Source organism: Scyliorhinus torazame, chromosome 18, assembly GCF_047496885.1.
Source record: "Scyliorhinus torazame isolate Kashiwa2021f chromosome 18, sScyTor2.1, whole genome shotgun sequence".
NCBI lineage: Eukaryota > Metazoa > Chordata > Chondrichthyes > Carcharhiniformes > Scyliorhinidae > Scyliorhinus > Scyliorhinus torazame.
In genome coordinates, this window is record NC_092724.1 from 86,456,112 (window position 1) to 86,475,914 (window position 19,803).

The 19,803-nt window shown below is 46.3% G+C and overlaps 2 protein-coding genes across 2 annotated transcripts in view; both read left to right on the forward strand.

Annotated features, from left to right (window-relative positions):
- The window catches only part of fads6 (fatty acid desaturase 6), a 1,169,976-nt gene that overhangs the window by 735,490 nt on the left and 414,683 nt on the right, over positions 1–19,803 (forward strand). The window lies entirely within an intron of this gene.
- LOC140395756 (fas-binding factor 1 homolog) overlaps positions 1–19,803 on the forward strand; it is a 245,221-nt gene that overhangs the window by 104,056 nt on the left and 121,362 nt on the right. The window contains exons 11-17 of the mRNA XM_072483912.1: positions 1,298–1,423; positions 6,455–6,602; positions 7,276–7,409; positions 11,401–11,497; positions 12,008–12,457; positions 12,676–12,774; positions 19,777–19,798. Coding sequence (XP_072340013.1) covers positions 1,298–1,423; positions 6,455–6,602; positions 7,276–7,409; positions 11,401–11,497; positions 12,008–12,457; positions 12,676–12,774; positions 19,777–19,798 — 1,076 coding nt within the window. The remainder of the gene's footprint in view (positions 1–1,297; positions 1,424–6,454; positions 6,603–7,275; positions 7,410–11,400; positions 11,498–12,007; positions 12,458–12,675; positions 12,775–19,776; positions 19,799–19,803) is intronic.

Consider the following 19,803-nt stretch of genomic DNA (forward strand, 5'->3'; position numbering starts at 1 on the left):
ACCACTACTCTCTGTCTCCTGTTGCCCAGCCAGTTCTTTATCCATCTAGCTAGTACACCCTGAACCCCATACAACTTCACTTTTTCCATCAACCTGCCATGGGAAACTTTATCAAACGCCTTACTGAAGTCCATGTATATGACATCTACTGCCTTTCCCTCATCAATTAACGTTGTCACTTCCTCAAAGAATTCTATTAGGTTTGTAAGACATGGCCTTCTCTGCACAAAACCATGCTGCCTATCACTGATAAGTCTATTTTCTTCCAAATGTGAATAGATCCTATCCCTCAGTATCTTCTCCAACAGTTTGCCTACCACTGACGTCAAGCTCACAGGTCTATAATTCCCTGGATTATCCCTGCTACCCTTCTTAAACAAAGGGACAACATTAGCAATTCACCAGTCCTCCGGGACCTCACCCGTGCTCAAGGATGCTGCAAAGATATCTGTTAAGGCCCCAGCTATTTCTTCCCTCGCTTCCCTCAGTAACCTGGGATAGATCCCATCTGGACCTGGGGACTTGTCCACCTTAATGCCTTTTAGAATACCCAAAACTTCCCCCTTCCTTATGTCGACTTGACCTAGAGTATTTAAACATCCATCCTTAGCCTCAACATCCGTCATGTCCCTCTCCTTGGTGAGTACTCATTAAGAATCTCACCCATTTCCTCTGACTCCACGCATAAATTCCCTCTTTTGTCTTTGAATGGGCCAATCCTTTCTCCAGTTACCCTCTTGCTCCTTGTATACGAATAAAAAAAAGGCTTTGGGATTTTCCTTAACCCTGTTAGCCAAAGATATTTCATGACCCCTTTTAGCCCTCTTTATTGCGCATTTGAGATTTGTCCTACTTTCCTGATATTCCTCCAAAGCTTCATTAGGTTGAAATTTTTAAATAAAAGTTATTCCTAAGTAAGCTTTAATGATGGCTTATATTTTAATTCACTGTTTTCCTTCTGTGGTTAAAACTGGGACTCCCCTGAGTGTGTAACTGAACCAATCAGACATGCATGCTTGGAACTGTAGCCTAGATAGAACCCGCACCATCAGACAAAGGGAAACAGAATCTGAAACTGAATTTGGATTTTGCGTTAGTGATGCATGTCTAACAGTATGGACACTGAGACGCTTACTGTTATTCCTGTGCTTTTGTGTACCTGTCGACTGGAGATAGCCTTATTTCCAGCAGTGTGCTGTATCTGGGTAATCAGTTCCACTGATGCATTCTGCCTGTTTCTGAAGTGATCGTTGTAATAAACTTTTCTCTTTAAGTACTGTTCCAATCTCCTTTCCAGATGTGGATGATCCGTTGGCAGGAATTATATCTGATGAAGAAGAGAGACCAAAGAAAACAGTAGTGTCTGGACGGAAACCTAGCCCTTCATGTGTCGATCTGCAGACACATAAAAAAGAAGAGAAAGGTATTGAGAAAGTGTGCACTCTGTCAAAAACACTTCATTTTGGCAAAATGAAAGATACCAGGGAATCAGCTGGGAGAATTGTGGATATCTTTTTAAGGCATTTTTTTATATTGTGCATGCTTGGTATTCTATCCGGTACACATATACTTACAGTGTGGATAGCCCTTGTGGCTTTCATTTTGCCTGTCAGTAGATAAAGCTTATTTTCATGGACATAATGGTATTCTTCACTCAGCTGGCAGCTTAAAACAGTCCTTGGTTGACCATCTTGTTGGTTTTCAAGTTAGTGATTTACTTTGATTGGCTATTTTAAGTGTTGAAACAATAAATGGGATCCAATCTGCACCCAAACATCACAGCTGATCTTTTCTCTGGTAAATCTCTGTCCCTGGTTCTAGCGTTGTTCAAAGTACCAGTGAGTACTTCTGTCTTTAACTGGTCATTCCGATCATATATTTAATGCTTACTCTGGGAGTGTGTCTTTTCATTCTTGTACCTGTGAAAGTTTCACAAAAGCATTCATACAAAACGATTCAAAAAAATTCCCTTGCAAAGCAGAGAAGGCCCATTGAGCCTCCAGGTCTATTACCATGCACTTAATATGACACAACGTCCCTTCATAGGAACCATGGGCAGCACGGTAGCATAGTGGTTAGCACAGTTGCTTCACAGCTCCAGGGTCCCAGGTTCGATTACAGGCTTGGGTCACTGCCTGTGTGGAGTTTGCACATTCTCCCCGTGTGTGCGTGGGTTTCCTCCGGGTGCTCCGGTTTCCTCCCACAGTCCAAAGATGCGCAGGTTAGGTGGATTGGCCATTCTAAATTGCCCATAGTGTCCAAAAAAGGTTAAGTTGCGTTACGGAGATAAAGGGGATAGGGTGGAGGTGTGGGGCTTAAGTAGGGTGCTCTTTCCTGGGGCCGGTGCAGACGCGATGGGCTGAATGGCCTCCTTCTGCATTGTAAATTCCAAAAACAAACCTAGTTAGTCAAAAAGAGCAAATGACGAAAGGCTCAGCCAAAGTGATAGGCTTTAAAGAGTGTCTTGAAGACATATGTTTTGAAAAGATCCAGTAACCTCCCAGGAGCGGCACGGTGGTTAGCACTACTGCCTCACAGCGCCAGGGACCCAGGCCGATTTCGGCCTTGGGTGACTGTCTGTGCAGAACAAAGTACAAAGAACTATTTAGCACCGGAACAGGCAAAGTTTGCACATACTCACGTGCCTACGTGGGTTTCCTCCGGGTGCTCCGGTTTCCTCCCACAGTCCAAAGATGGGCAGGTTCGGTGGATTTGCCATGATAAAATTTCCCCTTAGTGTCCAAAGATGTGCAGGTTAGGTTGGGTTACGGGGATAGGATGGGGGTGTGGGCCTAGGTAGGGTGCTCTTTCAGAGGGTTGGTGAAGACTCGATTCGCTGAATGCCTTCCTTCTGTGGGGATTCTATGGATTCTCTCAGCAAATCTTAATGGAATTTTCTCCCATGTTGATGGGTGGACCTGGTTGTCAGTCAGATTCGAAGGCAGGACAGAAGAGTGACTGGAAATAACTTGTGATCAGCTTTCCATTTGCAATGCCATCTTGTTTTCACGTGTTTTCTTTTTCTGCTTGATCTGGGTGCAGAATCAGACATGCCAAGCCTTAACTAATTTCAACAGCCTGCCGTAATTTTTACACGCTTTCCCTTTCAATGTTTTGTGAATATTTCTGCTGCCCAGGATGAAGAATGAGAAACAAAACCGTTTGATTTGAAAGACAGGGGATTGAATTCCCCGCTGCCTGTAGTGAGTTGCTGATGCGGCGGAGAATCCAGTGTTGTCAAAAAGACAGTTTGGCGCCGAGCACTCTGGTTGCCCTGCTAGTGGTGTCATCAAGGTTTGGCCTTGTGCCAGTGGGAGGATGTAAATTGGTCAGATGGATCCATTTGCATCCTATTAACGGGATGGGCACCGGATTCACCAAGTCTGCATGAATCTCAGGTCCTCTGAGCCAGGATTCATGTGGGCAAGAATTGCAGGCATTTCTCGGTGTGGCCCTGGTACGGTGAACCTGGTGGTGGGCCAAAGGGTAACTCTTTAAGGGAGTTGCCCCCAAAGTCAATCGTAAGACTACTTCCCCCTCACAATGCAAAGCCTGCTCAGCCCAAAACCACCAGAGGCCCCCCAAATGAGAGATCTTTACAGAGACCCCCTCTACAGAGACCCCCTCTACAGAGACCCCCTCTACAGAGACCCCCTCTACAGAGACCCCCTCTACAGAGACCCCCTTTTCAGAGGCCCCCTTTACAGAAGCCCCCTTTACAGACACCCCGCATCTGAGACCCCCGCCACCCGAAGACCTCCCACCTGAAATGCCTCACCCGTGACCCCCCACCCAAGACCCCCCCACCCGACACTCCTACCCGAGACCACTCCACCCGAGACTCCCCCCAACCCGAGACCCCCATTATATGAGAGACCCCCCCACCAGAGACCCTTCCATTACAGAGATCACCCGAACCCCCCCATTACAGAAACACCTCCATGGAAGCTAGAGATCAGTCTATAATAATAATAATAATCCTTATTGTCACAAGTAGGCTTACATTAACACTGCAATGAAGTTATTGTGAAAATCCCTTAGTCGCCACATTCCGGCGTCTGTTCGGGTACACAGAGGGAGAATTCAGAACGTCCAAATTACCTAACAGCACGTCTTTCAGGACTTGTCTCTACCTCTGTGAGCAGCAAGGTAGCACAGTGGGTAGCACTGTTGCTTCATGGCGCCGAGGACCCGGGTTCTATCCCGTCCCCGGGTCACTGTCCATGTGGAGTTTGCACATTCTCCCCTTGTCTGCGTGCGTCACGCCCCCACAACCTCAGGGTAGGTGAATTGGCCATGCTAAGTTGCTCCTTAATTGATAAAAATAATGAATTGGGTAATTTAAATTTATTTTAAAAAATGATTCGCAGCTAGGTGCATGAGATCCATTTGAGCATGAAGGGACACAAAATTAAACATTTCAGACAGCTGATAGTGTACTAGCTGTCAATCACAACCGATAGAGCCCAATTTCACATTGATGTCAATGAAAGTCTTGCAGATCAAAGATCTGAGGGGGGTTTAAACCAGTTTATGTCGTTTTTGCTTGCTGGAATTTACAGCTGCTTCTTTCGCTGTCTGAGCCATCAGGGATCGGGCACAAGTGAGTTTTAAAGCAGTGATTTTTAACTATCTCTACCTGGACCCCTCTAGATTCCAGGCAGGGGTCTCTGTGATGGGGGGTCTCTCTTATAGGTGGGGGTCTCTTTTATGTGTGGGGGGGTCTCTCTTATGGGTGGGAGCCTCTGTAATGTGGGGGTCTCTATAATGTGGGGATCTCTCTTATGGTGGGTGTCTCTTATGGGATCTCTGTCGGGGGTTTATGTAATGGGGCGGTTGCTGGAGGGTGTCTGATGCGGGGGGGGGGGGTCTCTGGTGGGGGGGTCGTGGGAGGGGTTGGAGCACCCTTGCATTGTGGGCGGCGAGGGTGGTGATGGGAAGCCAGCCACTGAACCTCACTATCAGGCTTCCCACTCAAAATGGTGGCCTGATAGTGGAATTTGCAAGGGAATCTTTTGTGAGGGCCACGAAGAATCCAGCACGAGTTTCAAGGTACAAAGAAATAACATTTATTTACAATAACATATATATACACAACAGCAGCAACCTCGCTTGCTGCTTACTCCTTCCTGCTGGTTCCAAACTGGCCAGCTTTATTTATACAGGGAGTCTGCTAATGATTTCTCTGCCCCCTCATTGGGGAAGCTCATACTCCCACAGGATTGTGGGATTGTCATTAGTCCCCAGCCAATGGTAAGCAGGCAGGTTATAACATAATCCCTCATAATCCCTGCCATGCATGAATTTGCATGGCAAGGGATGGTGAATTGCCTCTGGATTCCCACTCCCTGCATGAGTGCAAATCAGAGGTGATTCATGGCATTATTTGAAAAAGAGCAGAATGTTCCCCTGGTGTCCTTGTCAATATTTATCCCTCAACCAGTATTGGCAAAGCAGATTTATTGGCCATTTGTCATTTTCAGCTTGCCACTTGTAAAGTGACTGGCAGAGTTTCCTACATTTCAAAAGCACTCCATTGGCTGTGAAGACCGTGGCTCTATAGATGATTTCTGGTGCTATCTTAATACAAAGGGGTTGATTCTCCGTCAGTGGGATCCTCCGTTTCGCTGGCAGTGCACTCATGCCCACAGATTTCCCAACAGCATCGTTTCTCGACCTTTTGGCTAAGATGAAGTGTAGTATCTGCTCGGAGTTTGGCTAAAATCTGGTATGTCTCTCTTGTGGGGACCATGAATTGGATTCAATTTGAATTTGAATTGGTTTTTGGAGCAGGCGAGGAGCTGGATTAGGAGTTCGCCCCTGTCCACACTCTGAGCCCTGGCTTTGTAACTCAGAAAAAGTAACAAAAAAAGAAGATTTCCCAACGGCGTAGGGGTGCCCACAATGGGAAACCCCATTGGCCAGTTGCCTGGAAACGTGTGCGGCGGGATGGAGAATCTCGCCCAAGTCCTTTCTTTGACCAAGGACTGCAATATGAGGAGAAATGTCTTCTGCTAGAGGGTGGTGAATCTGCGGAACTCTTTGCCTCAGAATGCAGTGGAGGCCAAATCATTGAGTGTCTTTGAGCCAGAGATAGAAAGGTTCTTGATTAATAAGGAGATCAGGGGTTATAGGGAGAAGGCAGGAAAATGGGGATGAGAAATATAACAGCCATGATTGAATGCTGGAGCAGACTCGATGGACTGGATGGCTTAATTCTGCTCCGATGTCTAATGGTCTCATCCAAAGTCTTAGAGTCTTCCTGCGTGCTCTAGATTTACTGTAACTGTTTAATGTCGTACTGCTCTGAGCTGGTACAATGATGAGGGTGCTGATTTGAAAGAATGTCCAACAATTATCTACAGGTGAGCTCAGTCCAAAGTATCTGAGAATTTGAAAAGTACGTCAGTCACCGACTTCTGAACATGTGTATATTTGTGTATGTTTTTCACAGTGCCCTCCAGCACTGCTTCTGTTCCAGGCATGCCTACTACAAAGAAGAAGGATGAATTGTTCTTTGATGATGAAGGAGATGACCTTATGGATGCACTTGGGTTTGGCGATAGTCCTAAAGCACCAGAGGAAGAGAAGAAGGCGGAGGAGTAAGTGTAGGCTGGGGAGATTATTTACTGGTTCAGTAGTGTGTGGTCAGACACTTACGAGTTTATTTATGGAACAAATTACACATACAGCAATGTAACATGGGTGAGTGCAACAGTCCAACCATAGGTATGGAAGTTGTCTTGTTCCTTGATGCCCGAGGTGAGTCCCTCATCTTCACACAGCAATAGATGCTGTAAGACGCAAGGGTGTGGGGGGGACGGGGGGGACGGGGGGGGGGGGGGGGGGGGGGGGACGACAACAACAACTCCAGAGAGCCAAGTGTGGTGAGTGGAGATGGGGTGGCAGCACTTTCCATTCAAAATCTTCCTCCCAAACAGGCAGTGGAATTCTGCTGGCTGCGCAGGGAAGTAGATGTCTGTCCGGATGGTGACTGGATCTTCAATCCTGTGAGGTAACGGTGGGATTGGCAACTTCTTGCCCTACTGCACAATTGGCTAGCCCCCTCTGTTGTGCATTGTTAATTGGCTGACCACGTGCGATTGGGTGTGGTCAGCTGTCCCACCTCCGAGCCCTACACACTTCCATTGCTGCACCAGGATTCTACCCACAAAGGGAGCTAAATTGGCGAGCATCTACTATAGTAGTGATAGATTCTGTTGACTGTCATTTAGCCTGTACTTTTTGACTCCACCTGTTTCTTTTCTGTGTTAGAGAGCCGCCACGCCCTGCTCGCTCAAAGATGGATGAATTATTGGGGAGAGGGACAGCCAAGAAGCTCCTCGAGCGACCTACAACCGGTGAAAGAAAAGAATTTAAACTGGATCCAAAATACAAAAAGACACATGGTAATCCTCACAATAAGGTTGTCTGTCTGTGAACCCAAAGCACACTATTTGTTCAACATGACTTAAAATGGAAGCCTCAATGGTATAACTTTCCATGAGTTTAACTGAAGGAGGATATACCAGGTTCTCAGAGGTGGGAGAGGTGAGAATGTAGGGGTGAGGTGGTGCCGTTTCCGAAAATAGTCCCAAAAAGGGATGTAGCTAAATAAACGAACCAAGTCAGTCAGCAAGACGGAGAAAGATGGGAATACATCCGAGCCACAATTAATGGTCTGTACCCAAAATAATAACCTTTCTCTTTTGCATACTGATGAACCAGCTGGGTATTTTAAAAGCTTTTAAATTTGAATTTAATTGATGGCACAGCTCATGCGTTCATAATTCTTCTCCTTCGGTGACAATAAACAGTTGATTCACATTGTACTCATTTCTCTCTTTAACTGGGAAGGAAATTTCCACGTAACACTTCCTTTCCCTGTCCAACATATTTTGGAGGTGTCTAGCATAAAAGGAGGCCATTTGGCCCATCGAGTACGCACATTCAAAGTTCAAATCTGTTAGTCCCACTCCCTCGTTTTTCTCCCATATTCTTGAAATTTTATCTCCTTCAAGTATTTATCCAATTTGCTTTTGAACACTACAATTGAATTGCATTAACCTTGCTGTTGCTAAGGCTTTAATACATATTTATTACTAAATGTTGCTGTTGCTAAGGTTTTGATACATTTTTATTACTAAATGTTGCTGCTGTTAAGGCTTTGATACATTTTTATTAATAAATGTTGCTGAGGCTGTGATACATTTCACTATATCAGGCAGCACATTCCAAATTTTTGTGCAAAAAGGTTTTTCCTTCCCCATACTATTGATTCTTTAGCCATTGGAAAAATCTTATGTTTATTTACTCTAACTGGACAAAATTCTCAACACCTCAGATCTCCTCTTAGCCTTCTCTGCTCCAAGAACAACCCGAGTTTCTCTGAAAACGCTGAAAATCCCAAGCAGGTCTGGCAACATCAGCGGTGAGCGAAACAGAGTTGCCAATTCGAGTCCCTATGGCTGTTCTTTAGAGCTAGCATCTGCAGTGTTTTGCTTTTTCTATTTACTTCATGTAACTATAATCCCGCATTCACGGAACCAATCCGATAAATCGCTTCTATACATTTTCTAAAGCCTTTCCTATTTTCCTAAAGAATGGTGCCTAAAGTTGAACACAGTACTGTAGCTGGGGCTGAACTAGAGTTACTTTGTTAATCTGGCCTGCACCTTCAAAGGTATGCACAAACTTCCCCAGGTCTTGCTGTTCTTGCACCCTTAGTTCAATGCAGCATTTCCTATTCTTCCTTTCTGTGTTGCGCTTCATTTGTCATGAGTCTGCTCATTCTGCCAGCCAGTCTATGTCGTCTTGATGTCCCTTACTATCTGTCTCAGACCTTACTACACCTCCAAGTTGTATGTAATTTGTAGATTTTTTAATTGTACCCTGTACCCCCAGCTCCAAGTCACATATGTGTGTCCAAAATAGTATGCTCCCCTTACTGAACTATAGGGAACTCCAGATCGAAAAGCAACCAACCATTCATCACTATTTTCTGTTTTCTATCCCTTAACCAATTTTGTATTCAGGCCTTTTATCCCATGGACTTACATTTTATGAACAAACCTAATCCTTTATAAAGTGCCTTTTGGAAGTCCATGTATGCAATATCATTTGCGCTGCCTTCATCCAACATCTCTGTTATGTCACGACATCATGAGCGAGTGCGTGGTCACACGCTATGGCCTACACTTTGAAGTATAATCTGACCAGGGTTCAATATTTACGTCTAAAATTTTGCGGGGTATAATTTGTTGTTTACGTATCAAGTAACTAAAGTCAACCACCTATCAGCAACAAACTCAGGGAGGTGTGGAGAGTTATCACCAAACTCAAAAAATTTGATTAGGGTCTATTGTCATGAATAGCGGTAGCACAGTGGTTAGCACTGTCTGTGTGGAGTCTGCATGTTCTCCCCCGTGTCTGCGTGAATTCCCTCCGGGTGCTCCGGTTTCCTCCCACAAGTCCCGAAAGACATGCTTGTTAGGTGAATTGGGCATTCTGAATTCTCCCTCAGTGTACTCGAACAGGCGGCAGATGTGGCGACGAGGAGATTTTCATAATAATTACATTGCAGTGTTAATGTAAGCCTACTTATGACACTAATAAAGATTATTATCCAGAAGATTGGGACAAAGGATTGGATTTTTTAATGTTTGCCACCAGGAATTCTCTGAATGAATCTACTGGGTTTAGCCCATTTGAATTGGTCCATGGCCATTAAGTATGGGGTCCGTCAAAGGTTATGAAAGAGACGTTTCTAAAACAAAAAAAATAAATCCTCAATGTCAGATTATGTGTCCCCGTTTCTGGAAAGACTCACATGAGCTTGTCAGGTTGCCCAAGAGCATTTAAACGTTTTGGGAGAAAGAATTAAAATGTGGGCAGACAAACATGTCTGGTCCAGAACATTCCAAGTTGGAGGTGAGGTACTGGTAATGTCACCTTTGCAGGGCAGACCTCTGAAGGGGACATTTAGCAGACTATAAGTTAGTTGGGACCGAACCCCCAAATTATGTTACAACACCTTGGGCTAGCACGGTCAATTCCAGCCCCACTTGACGTGGAGTCGCAACGTAGGTAAAATTAGACTTTATTTTAAATAACCAACGTCCTTGGCTGAGCCTATGAACCACAGTCACCAGGTTTGTAACTTTAACACAAGTAACCTTTTATTATGTACAGTATTATAATTAAATGGACAGAAAACGTAACTGACTATCTAATATCCCAATCCTAAAACCCCCTTTCTTTCTACCCCACCCTCTACTCACACATACAGACAAACAACAAAGAGGGGAAAAAGGGTGGTTGTAAGGCAAAGAAAATATATGATTAAATAAAATGATAAAGGATCTTTGATGCACTGGGATGACTTCCGCTTAATGTCTTTCTGAAGATCAGGCTTTCTTTTTGGTATTTCTTCCTTCTAGGCTTGAGATGGTTTTCTTTGGCAAGGTTGTCTACTTTCTCTGCATTTTTAGGACCCTTTCAGGTTTACAGCAAAGATGTGCCAGACATGCACTTGTTTTAGACAAATAAAGCAGTTCTTTCACTTCAGCAAGCAGGAGACAGACAGAGAGAGACTGTTCCTTTCACTTCCAATGTCTAAACACTTCTGCTAAGTTCTGTTAGAAAGCATCAAGCAGGAACCAATCACTGACTGCTGTCAGTCAGAACGCGGATCTTGGCCAACCCACCGGTTGCCCATTAGCCAATCAAACCGATTCCTCCAAAACGGGTTCCTAAGATTCACTTGGCACTGAAGAGTCTGGCCTCTCCTCTCCAAACAGAAAATCTGGGATCACAATATCCTGACAAGCAAGCTGTTTCAACTTGAGTTTTCTGCTTGAAGGCACATTCCGAATATGGGTCCACAGACCAAAAATAATAAAAGAACAAAGAATAATACAGCACAGGCTCAGACCCTCCAAGCCTGTACCGGTCATGATACCAACCTTTGCCAAAACCCTCAGCACTTCCTTGTGCCATATCCCTCTGTACCCATCCATCCTATCCATGTGTTTGTCAAAAGAAAAGAAATGTGAACAAAGGGAATACACAGGAAGGACTCTTGCATTTACCTCATCAAAAAAACTCATTCAAGTTTGTCAAACATGATTTGTCCTAAACAAATGGCTTTCCTTTACTAGTCTGTGTTTGTTTATTTTCCCTCGGATTATATTTCTGAAATTTCAATGTCTGTCGACAACGTATAAATCTGGTAGAAATTGTTCTCACATTCACATTAAATTTATAACTGAGTAGCTTATTTAGAAAAGAAAATAAGTGTAAGAAATGGGGAGAAAGCTGCTGTTGACTGTAAGGTGCTGGGGAGGGCCTGTTAATCATATGGCCGCTGTCAGCGATTAATTGTCTTTGGTTCCTGCTTAGAAAAGGAAGACTTTTTGGATGACTTCACCTTCGGTTCCTACCATCCCACTGTGATCACAACCCCAGAGGATCGTCAGTCCAGACGTCAGTCAGTAAGGTACTTCATTCACCCTGAGAGGAGGGATCTTCCTGCCAAAATAAGCAGCACTGATTGTCATTCTGCATTAGTGTGCTGCCCTGCAGCAGTTAAACGGAAATTGGCTCGGCTTACAGCACACCCTGCCAATCATTTCACTGTCTCGATTCAGCCACTTCAAAAACCAGGGCCATTCATTTAGAAATGAATAGGTCTTTATCCAAGGGGGTGAAATCACTGGGACCCTGTATGTTTAAAACATGGCAGTAGATATGGTATGCACATGACCACCTCCAGCCTATGCCTCAAGCCAAACCTTGCTCATGATTTGTCCCTCAGTTCTTCCTTCTACTTTGAAGGAGAGACCCTCTGTTGCTGCATGCCAGGAATGTTTGGGTTGGGATAGGGAAGGGGTTGTGTGGTGTTGGGGGGGGGGTTGAGTGTTGTAGATTGAGGTTGCATTGTGCTACCTTTTTACCTGCAATGGTTTGGATGATTCATTTTTTAATTGTGATATTTTGCCATCTTCAGATTTAGCCCAGAGGGTGATAGAAGCTCCACTATTGACCAGAAACCCAAAGAGGCCACCCCAACACTGACAACTCCAACTTTGACACGTGGAAATAAGAGTGCTGCTGATTGGCTCGGGCTGAAAGATGATGTAATTCCTGATCTAGATAATCAAATGCCAACCAAAGATAAGGAGAAAGGAACCATGTTCTACAAAGCGAAGTCTGATTCAAATCTTCCAGCCAGCCACAACCAGAGCAAGAGGCCTTTTTCAGCAGACTGTCCCCCATCTGCATCAAAAGCGATTGACAAGACACTGGCCAGATCTGCACCATCCACAGCAAAAGCAAACTTGTCTAGTGCAGTAGAAAGCGATTGGCTGAAGGAGGCACTGGCTCGAAAGAAGACTCGAGCCACAGAAGCCCAACCCCAGACATCGGGTGATGATGGAGATGCAACAACAAGCTTATGGTAAGGATCTGATTTTGGGTTAGAAAAACAGAAAAGTTGTCAACGAAGCTGGCAGATTGTTTGATGGGACACCCTGATGGAGCTAGTTCACATGCCAGTTCATAAATGTTAAATTTCCACTGCTGCATGCATATCTATATTATGTAGTAGGTAGGTCTTTGAAAAATTCCTTATTTCCTCCCCGCATTGAGCTGTTGAAATGTTTTCTTGTCAAACAGTAAAAAGAATGGATCACCAAGTGCACCTGGGCAGTGCACAGTCACCTCGGTGAAAGAACCTGTGGCTAGGAGTAATCCTGTGGAATCCAGGGACACCGGGTAAGTAGAACATTTCCAGAGCTGCTTGAGGGTTTTATTCTTGGAAACGGTGGTATGAAATTATGGAGAAAAAAGATATAAAAATCCCTCTCTCTAGCTCTGTTCATATATTTGTACAATATTGAACCAGTTCAAGTTGTGTATCTGTGCGCGGACGTGCATATACATGTATGTTATTTCTAAACTAGGGGTGGGATTCTCCGGTTCACCAGCTGCATATTTCTTGGTGGCGGGATTCTCTCTTCCCGCTGCTTGTCAATGGGATTTCCCATTGAAGCAACTCCACGGTGCCAGGAAACCAGCAGGTTGGGGTGGACTGCCGACGGGAACAGAAAAACCTAATGACTGGAGAATTCCGGCCGAGAATAGAATTATGAAGGCTGTTTACAAAGGAGGCCGTTTGGCTCATTGTCTCTGTGCTGCCTCTCTGCAAGAGCAATTCGCCACGTGCCACTCCTCTGCCTTTTTCCCCTAGGCCTACATTATTTTTTTCTAGGAAAATTATCCAATTTTGATAGCCACAATTGAATCTGCCTCCACCACACTCTCAGGCTCTACGTTCCAGATCTTTTTTTGAAAATGATATTTTCTTCCAAACATATTAAACATAATAGCTTAACCTCAACATCCAACAGTGTATACAGTTTGTACATTTTTCCCTATTTACCCCCCCCCCCCCCCACACCGCGACAAACAACTCCAAAGAAACCATGAACGGCTTCCAACCGTACCTCAAAGTACTCCTCCAACCCTCTTGAGGCAAATTTGATTTTCTCCAACCTAAGAAATTTGCACAAGTCTCCCAACAATGCCACAACCCGCAGTGGATGGCCGACCTCCAATTCAAAAATATCCGTCGCTGGGTAGTCAAGGAGGTGAAGGCCATACCATCGGCCCCCTTCCCCTCCAGCAGCTCCGGCCCCTCCGACACCCCAAAGATCACCACCATAGGGTCCAGTTTTATCTCAACTCCTACAATCCTCGGTAGGTTCCTGAATACTACCTCCCCAAAGCTCTCCAACTCCTCACACCCCAGAACATATGGGCATGGTTCACTGGCCCGGCCCCCTCGCATACTTCTCGCACCCATCCACTACCTCCAGAAAAAGCCCACTCATCCGGGCCCCGGTCAAAGAACAAAGAAAATTATAGCACAGGAACAGGCCCTTTGGCCCTCCAAGCCTGTACCAACCATGCTGCCCATCTGAACTAAAACCGCCTATCCTTCCGGGGAAAAGAACATGGTCATGTAGATCCTGTGCGCCACCTTAAATTGCATAAGGCTCATCCTTTCGCAGGAGGAGGTTGCGTTCACTCGGTGCATTACTTTGCACCAAAGTCCCCATAACGTCTCCCTCCCAACTCCTCCTCCCACTTCCACTTAATCCTGTTCACTAAGGCCATGTCCTGCTCTCCCAACCACTCATATTTGTCCCCAACCTACCCCCCCCACCAATCCGGGAGCAGCCTTCACCAGAGCCCTCAGGTTTGTCCCCTTCCACTAATCTTGCCCAATCTCTTTTCTTCCCCCCCCCCCCCCATCCCCCACAACCACCGCCATTGTCTCACCTTCTCATTCACTGGCCAATAATAATGCAACAAATTCAGGAGTGCCAGTCCCACCTCTGCCTTTGCAAGAGAGCCCTCTTCATCCTTGGCACCTTCCCTGCCCACACAAATTCCGAGATTAACGCATCTACCCTCCGAAAAAGGCCTTGGGGAAGAAAATCGGGTGGTACTGAAACACAAACAGGATGGCAGTATGTTCATCTTCTGCACCCTCCACGCCACCCTCGGCCCCATTAAGCCCCGCATTAAAGGCCTTGAACACCTCATTTATCCTCTCCGGATCAGACACTACTCCTCCCTCCGCCCTCACCTGAAGAATTTCCCTCGTTGCTGCCTATCACCGCAGCTGGCTGGGCCAACATTCGGCTTGCCTTCTCCCCACACTCATACTGCGCCCGCCGCAGCTGACCCACCGCCCTTCTCATCGTCAATCGGTCAAACTGCCCCTGCAACTTCTTTCTGCTAACGGCTCCTTCGTGGGGCCACAGAATCCACCTCAACTATCTCGTCCAGCAGTGGCTGATGCTCCTCCCTCCCCATCCTAACTTTATGGGCCTTTAACAAAATAACTTCCTCCCGGACCACCGCCTTCATGGCCTCCCAAAACGTGGCTACCAATACCTGCCCATTCTGATTAAGCTCAACATAATTCTTAATCGCCACTGCCACCTTCCCACAGAACCCCTTGTCGGCCAAAAACCCCGAATCCAACCTCCACCTTAGCCTCTGCTCCTGACCCAAACAAAGTTTCACATCTAGATACTGCGGAGCATGATCTGAAATCACTATTCCCCCATATTCCACACCTTCCATCCCCATTAGCACACTCGGCTCACCACAAAAAAGCCAATCCGGGAATATACTCTATACACATGCAAGAAGAAAGAATACTCTGTCTCTCCCAGGTACCCAAACGTCCACGGATCCACCATCCCCATCCTCTCCATAAATCCTCCCAGCTCTTGTGCCATTCACGACCTCCCCATCGATTTAGGGCTTGACCTATCCACCCTTGGCTCCAATACACAATTAAAATCCCCCCCCCCCTCCCCCCATGATCAGTTGGTGAGAGTCCCATCTGGAATTGCCCCCAGTAGCCACTGCATGAATCCGGCATTGTCCCAATTAGGCGCATACACATTCACCAACACCACCGGAGTGCCCATGAGCACCCCATACATTATCACAAAACTCTCTCTCCCCATATACACCCTGTTTTCTTGTTCTTGTATGGAGACAACACCCCCGCCCCCCCCCCCCCCCCCCCCCACCACCAACTTCGAGTCACACCCCGAGTGAAAACACTTGCCCAATCCACCCCTTCCTCAACCTCATCTGATCTTACACACGGAAATGCGTCTCCTGCAGGAAAATCACCTATGCTCTGAAACCTTTCAAGTGCGCAAACACCCGGGACCGCTTCACCAGTCCATTTAGCCCGCGGATATTCCATGGCACGATTCTCACCGGAGGCTTCCGTCTCTCCTCTCCCCTAGACTCCGCCGTCATCACCCTTAGACTCTGCCACACCATCCCCACTCCGAATCGGGCCCATCCAAGATGGCTCCCCCGCCCCATCCATGACCAAACTCACCCTCCATAACTCCCACATCGCTTTCCTCCACCTCCCCCTACCCCCTCTAACTCCCTCCCCCCCTCCTCCCATACTGGCTAATCACCGCAGCCCCTCCCTCACTTCCGTTCACTAGCATTTCTTGCTGGTGAGATGACTCCCACCTGAAGGCCCTCACACAAATACCCACCATCCCCACCCCCTCCACCCATCCCACCTGCACCCCTGCCATTTCTTCCCTCCAAACCCCCCCCACCCAACCCAATGCAAAAAACATACAGAGCATTTTCGAACCAACCTGCCATCCCACCCGGCCCCCAACAACGCTTGTACACTGCACAAAGCATAGCCAACAGAGTGTAATAAAATTAAACATTATACTCCCGACACCAGCTCTGAAAAAAGCAAAAACACAGAAAAATGGGTGCAACCACCCCCATAAGAACCTAGCCCAATTGGCAAACAGAAACAGGTAACAATAGTTTTTTTTTAAATTTAGAGTACCCAATTGTTTTTTTTTTCCCAATTAAGGGTCAATTTAGTGTGGCTAATCCACCTACCCTGCACATATTTGGGTTGTGGGGGTGAAATCCACGCAGACATGGGGAGAATGTGCAAACTCCACACAGAACAAAAGTTAACAGAGACAGAACTTCCACCCACGTTCCCCCTTCAGCCATCCCCCAGCATATGTTCCTTAATAAAGTCATTCGTCTCCACCGGCGTCCCAAAGTAATATTCCCGGCCCTCGAAAGTGACCCAATGTCTGGCTGGGAACAGCACCCCAAACCGAATCTGGCACCGGTATAACACTACCATGGCCTTGTTGAACCCCACCTGTCTCTTGGCCAGCTCCATACCAATGTTTTAATAAACCCGGATTCAGTTTCCTTCCCAATTGCAATTCCCCTGCACTCTGACCCACCTCAGAATCTTTTCCTTGTCCTGGAACTTATGCATACGCACAATCACCACCCGTGGCGGCTCCCCCGCTCTTGGCCTCTGCCTCAGGGACCTGTGGGCCTGATCCACTTTCGGGACCTTGTCCAGTACCTTCCTGTCCACCAAACTATCCCGCGATACAGCCCGTTGCACTTGTTCCCTCCACTCCCACAATCTGAAGATTTTGCCGCCTGGGTCTGTTGTCCTGGTTCTCCACCTTTGCTCGGAACATCTTACACATGTCCCCCAGGGGCAGCACGGTAGCACATTAGTTAACACAGTTGCTTCTCAGCTCCAGGGTCCCAGATTCGATTCCTGGCATGGGCACTGTCTGTGCGTTGTCTGCACGTTCTCCCCCTGCCTGCGTGAGTTTCCTCCGGGCCCTCCGGTTTCCTCACAACAGTCCAAAGATGTGCAGGTTAGGTGGATTGGCCTTGCTAAATTGGCCTTAGTGTCCAAAAGGGTTGGATGGGGTTATGGGGTTTGGGTGGAGGTGTGGACTTGGGTTGGGTGCTCTTTCCAAGGGTCTTGTGCAGACTCGATGGGCCGATTGGCCTCCTTCGGAACTGTAAATTCTATGATCTCCATCTCCGCTTCCAGCATCACAATCCGGTCGCTCTGGTCTGACACCACCTTCTCCACTTCCTGGAACATTGCCCCTGCACCTCCAGGCTCTCCTCCACCCATTCCAAAGTCCCACGAAGAGGTTCCTTTGACCAGTAACACTTCATTTCTTTATGCTGCTGCCGAAATTCATCCTGAATGAAGCTGTTCCATTGGCAGCTTTCCTGTCGGCAATAACCCTTCCCCCTCTGCCATTTTTGCAATTGATGCTGCTCCACGAGTTTCGTCCAACTCTTTAGCCAGGGCTCTCTCTGTCTTCTGTCGAGTTTCTTTTTTTTCCTAATTAAGGGGCAATTTAGCGTGGCCAATCCACCTACCCTGCATATCCTTGGGTTGTGGGGGTGGGGGTGAGATCCATGCAGACACGGGGAGAATGTGCAAGCTCCACACGGACAGTGACCAGGGGCCGGGATCGAACCCGGATCGTCGGCGCCACGAGGCAGCACTGCGCCACCGTGTCGTCCAAGTTTGATAGCCCGCGGGCATACCCATCCGGGGAGAACTAATCCCCCTCCAATCTCTGTGCAACATTTTTTGCTAAAATTCCCCAAAGTTTAAGTAAAAGGGGACAAAGCCAATGCCTTCAAGCAGGAGCCACCCTGCATGCAACCGCTCACTCCATGGCCGCCGCCGTAAGTCGCATTCCAGATCTTAACCCCACATTGCGTAAAAAGTTATTTTTCTCATGTTGCTGTTGCTACTTTTGCCAATCGCCTAAATTGTTGTCCTCTGATTCTCGGTCCTGCCACCAATTGGAACAATTTCTCCTATCTACTCTGCTGAATTACCTCGTGATTTTGAACACATCTATTAATCTCCTTACAACCTTCCCTGTTCCAAAGAGCACAGCCCCAGCTTCTCCAGTCTATCCACAAAACTGAAGTTCCTCATCTCTGGTACCATTCTCATGAAGATATTTTGCAACCCCTCAAATGCCTTCACATCAATCCTGAAATGTGGTGCCCAGAACTGTTAGCAACATTCATGGTTGAGGCCAAAGCAGTTTTTTTATACAGGCTTATCATAACGTCCTTGCTTTTGCACTCCATGCCCCTATTTCTAGAGCCCAGGATCCCTTAAATTTCATTAACCACTCTCTCGACTTACCCTCCTGCCTTCAGTGGTGAATAGAAAGAATATGCAAGGGTACAGGAAAAAGGCAGGAGAATGGCATTAAGTCATAATGCTCATTTGGAGAGCTGGTGCAGACACGATGGGCTGAATGGCCTTCTTTTGACCGGTAACAATTCTGTGATTCAATGATTTGTGCACATAAAACCCCAGGTCCCTCTACTCCTGCATCCTGTTTAGGAATTTACCTTTATTTTATGTTGCCCCGTCCTGTTTCCAACCAAAATGTATCACTTCACACTTCTCTGCATTAAATTTAATCTGCCACTTGTTCACCCATTTCACCAGCCTAAGTTCTCTTGAAGTTTAACATGACCCTCCTCACTATTCACAATATTTCCAAGTTTTGTGTCAGCCACAATTTTGAAATTGTGCCCTGTGCACCAAAGCCTAGGTCATTAATATATGTCAAGAGGAATATGGGTCCTAATACAAACCCTTGTGGTGTCCCAATATAAACCTTACTCTCGTCTGAGAAACAACCATTCATCACTTCTTCTCATTCAGCCAATTTTGTATCCAGAATGCTCCGTACTGTTCCTTTTATTCTGTGAGATCTAACTTTGCAAATAGTCACTTTATCAAATGTCTTTTGGAATTCTATGTACAACACATCAGTTGCATTACCTTCATCTACCCTCACTGTTAATCTCATCAAAAAACTCAAGCAAATTTAGTTAGACACGATTTGCCCACAACAAACCTTTGTTAACTTTACTCAATTAGTATTTAATCCACATTTGACCATTCATTTTTTCTCAAAATATTGTTTCTAAAAGCTTTCCTGCCACCAAGGTTAAACTAACTGACCTGCAGCTGCTGAGGTTATCGTTACTATCCTTTGTGAACAAGGCTGTAATATTTGAAACTCTCCAGTCCTCTGGCACTACATCTGTATCTAAGGAGGGTTGGAAGATAATAGCCAGTTCCTCTGCAGTTTCAACCCTTACTTCCCTCAGCATCCTTTGATGCATCTTTTCTGCTCCTGGCGACTTATTAAATTTAAGCACAACTAGTCTTTCTAATGCCTCCTCTACCAATTTTAACCCATCAAATGTTCTATGTTCTTTCTGTTATGACTTGGGCTCCATAATCATCTGTGTGTGTCGCTCGTGTGCCGTATACAACTCCTTTATCCAATGCTCTTTTCTGTCTTTTTGCAGCTCCCCATTTCCATGGGAGAATGCACG